We start from the raw sequence: 5,779 nt of genomic DNA on the forward strand, positions 1-5,779 counted from the left end.
CCCTTCCCTTCATCTTCCATTTCTCTGTGTTCTTCCTCCTCTTCTTCTGAGTCCATTCCAGGATCTGTGTCCTTTACCTCTGTCTCTTCTGGTTTTCTTGTTGGGTTGTTTATTTTATTTTGTTGGGTATTTTTGGTCTTCTTATTTTTACTAGAAGTGTCTTGATGCTGGTCTTCTTCCTCTGGGTTGGTCATCTGTTGTTTCTTTGATTTCCTATTTTTATTCTCTCCCTTCTTGTTCCCGTTATTTTCTATGTTTTCCTCTTGCTGTCGTGTTATTCTTGTCTGTTTCGGCTGTGGAGATCTACTCCTCAGCTGGTCCCCCCTCCCGTCGGTGTTGTTTTTGTCGTGTGCATGGCATGTTTCTGTTTGGCTCCGTGAGCCATTTTTGTAGTCCTGCGCTTGGGGTTTCCACTGACCTCAGGGAGCGGGCTTCTCTCTCCATGGCGGGCCTCTTCGTACCGGTAAGGCCTTCACCTTTCTCTTCCGACGTCTTTCCTTCTTCTTTTCTTCCTGTTGTTTTTGGTTTTTCTTTCTTTGCTGCCATTTTCTCCACACCTTTATTTTTAATTTGTCGTATCTGTGTTTGTGGCTTTGCTTTTTCTTTACATTTCTGGAGAGGGCTGGTATTTTCTTTCCGGTCACTACTCCATCACGTGACTTCCTAAAGTTCAGATTTATTGTGAGTCTGTGCATGACATCACATATAATCCTGAGATTCTTTTTTCCTGCAGGCCACATAGAATTTCTATTTGTCAGAAGTATAAACACTACATAACACACAAGAAAGAGAAATGTAAACAAACGGACTGGATTACAGAGAAAATAAACATTCAGTATTAAATAATGTTCTCAGTAAGAGTCTTTAAATGAGTCTCTGATGTTGGAGAGGTAACAAGGATCCATTGAGGAGAAGGAGGGGATGGGGAGAGTCCATTTTCCCACTACCCGACCTTCTCCACATAACCTTTGAACCTATCAATCTCAGTTTAAATGCATCCAATGACCTGGCCTCCACAACCACTCTGCGAACAAATTCCACAGATTCATCACCTTCCAGCTGAATAAATTCCTCTGCATCTCAGTTCTAAGTGGATGCTCTTCCATCCTGGAGTTGTGCCCTCTTCTCTAAATTTTCCCACTGTGGGAAAATCCTTTCTACATTTACTCTGTCTGTGACTTTCAACATTCAAAATGTTTCAATGAGATCCCCCCCCGCCCCCCCAAATTCTCCTAAATTCCAACAAACGCTCCTCGTATGATAATCCTTTCATTCCTGGAATCATCCTAGTGAACTTCTTCTGGACTCTCTCCACTGCCAGCTCATCCTTCCTTAAATAAGGAGCCCAAACCTGCTCAGAATGCTCCAAATTAGGTCTCACCAGTGCCTGATAAAGCCTCAACATCCTTGCACGTACATTCTATTCCTCTTGAAATAAATGCCAGCATCACACTTGCCTTCTTCACCCCTGACTCAACTTGCAGGTTTACCTTTTTTTTTGCAAAGAGAAATGTTTATGATCAAAAGTAAACCAATTTCAAGCATTTTAAAAAAAATAGCTATCACACAATCAGAAAAAATGTAATGATGGAAAACTACATTTCTTTTAGTTCAACACAAAACAGAGGAATGTACCTTGTGTTACACTAGTGCGATAAAGGCTTTCCTTACATTTGCAAGAAATGCAGGGAAATTGTTGGTTTCTTTGAGTTTCTCTTGCAACAGAGGTATACATTCCAGTGGTGGGTCACATGACATAACTTCATAATTCCCTTCTTCATTAAATTTCAGTAAGAATGTAAATAGTTGCTCTGGATTTTTGCTGTTGATGTATGGGGTGGTGAATTGGATTAGTAAATATGCAGACGATACTAAGATAGGTGGAATAGTGGATAATGAAGAAGGTTTTCAAGGATTGCAGAGGGATTTGGGCTGCTTAGAAAAGTGGGCTGAAAAATGGCAGATGGAATTTAATGCTGATAAGTGTGAGGTGCTTCATTTTGGTAAGAAGAATCAGAATAGGACATACGTGGTAAATGGGAGAGCATTGAGGAATACAGAAGAGCAGAAAGATTTAGGAGTAACGGTACATCGTTCCCTGAAGGTAGAAACTCACGTGAATAGGGTGGTGAAGAAGGCTTTTAGTATGCTGGCCTTTATCAATCATTGCATGGAATATAGGAGTTGGGAGGTGATGTTGAGATTGTAGAAGAAGTTGGTGCGGCCTAATTTGGAGTTCTGTGTGCAGTTCTGGTCGCCTAATTATAGGAAGGATATAAACAGAGTGGAGAGAGTGCAGAGAAGGTTGACCAGAATGTTACCTGGGTTTAAGCATCTAGAGTATAGGGAGAGATTGGGCAGATTAGGTCTTTATTCTTTGGAGCGTAGAAGGTTGAGAGGGGATTTGATAGAAGTATTTAAGATTATGAAAGGGATAGACAGAATGGATGTGGATAGACTATTTCCGTTAAGAGGAGGAAAGATTAAAACAAAAGGACATGAGTTAAGAATTAAGGGGCAGAGGTTTAGAGATAACATGAGGGGGAACTTCTTTACTCAGAGAGTGGTAGCCGTGTGGAATGAGCTTCCGGGAGAAATAGTGGCGGCGGAGTCAATTGTATTATTTAAGAAAAGGTTGGACAGGTATATGGATGAGAAGAAGATGGAGGGTTATGGGCATTGTGTAGGGAGGTGGGACTAGAAAGGGGTGTTTGGTTCGGTGCAGACTAGAAGGACCTAATGGCCTGTTTCCGTGCTGTAATTGTTATGTTATGTTATGTTAAAATAAATTGCAGTTGTTCTCCGTAGACCCTTCGAATTTCCAGACCCATTCGCTTCTTGAACAATTCTGCTGATCTAGTCAATTCTTTCAATTTTGCTTTATTTTCCTGATTGTGCGTGTAGATTCTTTCCTGCTTTTTGGCAAACTCTTCCTTCAGTTGCTCAACTTTTTCTAACACTTCTTGTTTTTGTTTTACATCACTTTCAAATTTTTGGTTTGCGACCTGTATATCTTCTTGCATCTTCTCTATCAATGCATTCTGCTCAGCAATGGCCATTTTGGCTAATTGGACTTTATCGTGCATCTCTTTCTCCTCTTCATATATTTCAAAACATCTGTCTTTTATCATTTTCAAAGATTCTCCATATTTCTGTTTGAATCCTGTTAGATTACAGCTCTCCCACATATTAAACAATTTCATCCTGGTTTCATTGAGCTTGTCATTCAGCTGATTTGATTAATCTTCTTTGAAGTTATCCATTGATGAAATCAGCCCGTGTTTTCCTTGTGGCTCTTTGCATTCCTTGCGCAGACATTGCTCACCAGTGTCGCGAAAAAACAACTTGCAGGTTTACCTTGACGCTGTCCTGCACGAGGACTCCCAAGTCCCTCTGGATCTGGGTATTTTCACTTTTCTCTCCATTTAGAAAATCGTCCACCCGTTTATTTTTTTCTACCAAAGTGTGTGACCACGCACTTTCTGACATTATCCACTACTCCTGCCCGTTCTCCTAATCCGTCGAAGTCCTTCTGCAGCCTCTCTGTTTCCACAACACCACCTGCTCCTCCACCTACCTTTGTATCATCTGCAAACTTGGCCTCAAAGCCGTTCATTCCACAATCCAAATTATGGACAGACAGGCAAACCCCGCTTTACATGCAGATAGAATCCATCTGGTCGGGTACTTAGGTACCCCAAAACCATTCAGCTTTCTGAGCACCTTCTCTCTTGCAATTGGAGCTGCACTCACTTCCCTTCCCTGATACCCTTGAGCATCCAAAGAATGATGCAAAATACTCATTTAGTTCCTCGGCCGTCTATTTCTCTCCCATTTTTATGTATCCAGCATAATTTTCTAATGGTCCTACATCTACTCTTTTACTCTTTACATACTTGAAGCCTTTTGCATCCTCTTTGATATTACTTTAAGTTCAGATTTATTGTCAGTACATACATGACATCACAAACAAACCTGATATTGTTTCTCCTGAGAGCCAGGCAGAATTTCCATTTATCAGCAAGGCAAAAAACTGTACTGAAGAAAGATACAAATGTAAACAAATTGACTGGAAAACATTCAATAATAAATTATGTGGAAAGTCAGGGTCCTTAAACGAGTCCCTGATTGAGTTTGTCGCTGACAAGTCTGATGGTGGAGGGGGAACAGCTGTTCCTGAACCTGGTGGTGCGAGTCTTGTGGCCCCGATACCTCTTTCCTGAAGGCAGCAGCGAGAACAGAGCGTGTGCTGGGTGATGTGAATCCTTGATGATCTGCTGCTCTCCGATGGCAGCGTTCCCTGTAGATATTAGAACACAGTACAGAGCAGACCCTTCGATGTTGAGCGTGTGCTGGGTGATGTGGATCCTTGATGATCTCTGCTGCTCTCCGATGGCACAGTTCCCTGTAGATATTAGATCACAGTACAGAGCAGACCTTTCGATGTTGAGCGTGTGGTGGGTGATGTGGATCCTTGATGATCTCTGCTGCTCTCCGGCGGCAGCGTTCCCTGTAGATGTTCTGCTGGCCCCTATATTTTTTTTAAAAAAAGGTACGAAACCCTTTCTCCCTCACAACCCTCTATTTTACTTCCATTCAGGTGCCTGAGTCTCTTAAATGTCCCTAATATTACAGCCTCCACCATAACCCCAGGCAATCCATTCCAGACACCCACCACTCTCTAGGTAAATAAAAACTACCCCTGACGTCTCCCCTAAACTTCCCTCCCTTCACTTTGAACAGACATCCTCTAGTATTTGCTGATCCTGCCCTGGGATACAGGAGCTGACCGTCCACCTTATCTACGCCTCTTGTCAACCTCTATCAAGTCTCCTCTCATTCTTCTTCGCTCCAAAGAGAAAAGTCCCAGCTCTGCTAACCTTGTCTCAAAACTTATTTTCCAATCCAGGCAGCATCCTGGGAAATCTTCTCTGCCCGTCTCCACAGCTTCCACATCCTTCCTGCAATGAAGTGACCAGAGATTTGTAGAATTGCAACATGATCCCTGAACTGAATCCCCCTATTATGAAGCCCAGCATCCCAAAGGCCTTCTTAACCATCCTATCAATCTGTGCAGTGACCTTGAGGGATGTATAGATTTGGACTCCAAGGTCCCTCAGTTCATCCGCACTCTGAACCGATGGACCATTAACCCTGGACTCAGCCATCTGATTTGTCCTTCCAAAATGCATCACCTCACACTTATCTGGATTGGAATCCATCTGCCACTTTTCTGCCCAACTCTTCATCCTGTCTATATCCTCGGACAACCTTCCGCGCCATCCAAGACTCCTCCAACCTTTGTGTCATCTGCAAACTCACTGACCCATCCTTCCACCTCTTCATCCAGGCCATTTATAAAAATCACTAAGAGCAGGGGTCCCAGAACAGATCCCTGCGGCCCCTCCACGTCACCGACCTCCAGACAGAATACTTATCTTCCACGACCACTCTCTGGTTTCTACCTGCAAGCCGATTTTCATCCACACAGGCAAGGTTCCACTGATCCCGTGCCTTGTGATTTTCTGGATGAGTCTCTCATGGGGGACCTTGTCAAATGCCTTGCTGTAATCCATGTAGACTACATCTACCACCTTACCTTCATCAATTTCTTTTGTTACCTCCTCAAGACTCAATTAGGTTCTCCTTAATCCTATTTTATTGACAGTGGGGAGGGTTTTGTCTAAGATGTATTGGGCTGTGTCCATGACCTTTTGCAGGGCTTTTCCACTCTGAGATATTGGTGCCCTCATACCAGGCTGTGATGCAGTCAGTCGGC

The 5,779-nt window shown here is 43.0% G+C and overlaps 1 protein-coding gene across 1 annotated transcript; it reads right to left on the reverse strand.

Moving 5' to 3' along the window:
- Window positions 1-1,535: 1,535 nt before the first annotated feature.
- On the reverse strand, window positions 1,536-3,263 carry LOC138748122 (kinetochore protein Spc25-like). Its single transcript, XM_069907815.1, is given in 2 exon segments — window positions 1,536-1,837; window positions 2,782-3,263. Coding segments are annotated over 2 exon segments (678 nt in total). The 3' UTR covers window positions 1,536-1,641.
- Between the last annotated feature and the right edge of the window lie 2,516 nt (window positions 3,264-5,779).

This window comes from Narcine bancroftii, chromosome 13 (assembly GCF_036971445.1).
Source record: "Narcine bancroftii isolate sNarBan1 chromosome 13, sNarBan1.hap1, whole genome shotgun sequence".
NCBI lineage: Eukaryota > Metazoa > Chordata > Chondrichthyes > Torpediniformes > Narcinidae > Narcine > Narcine bancroftii.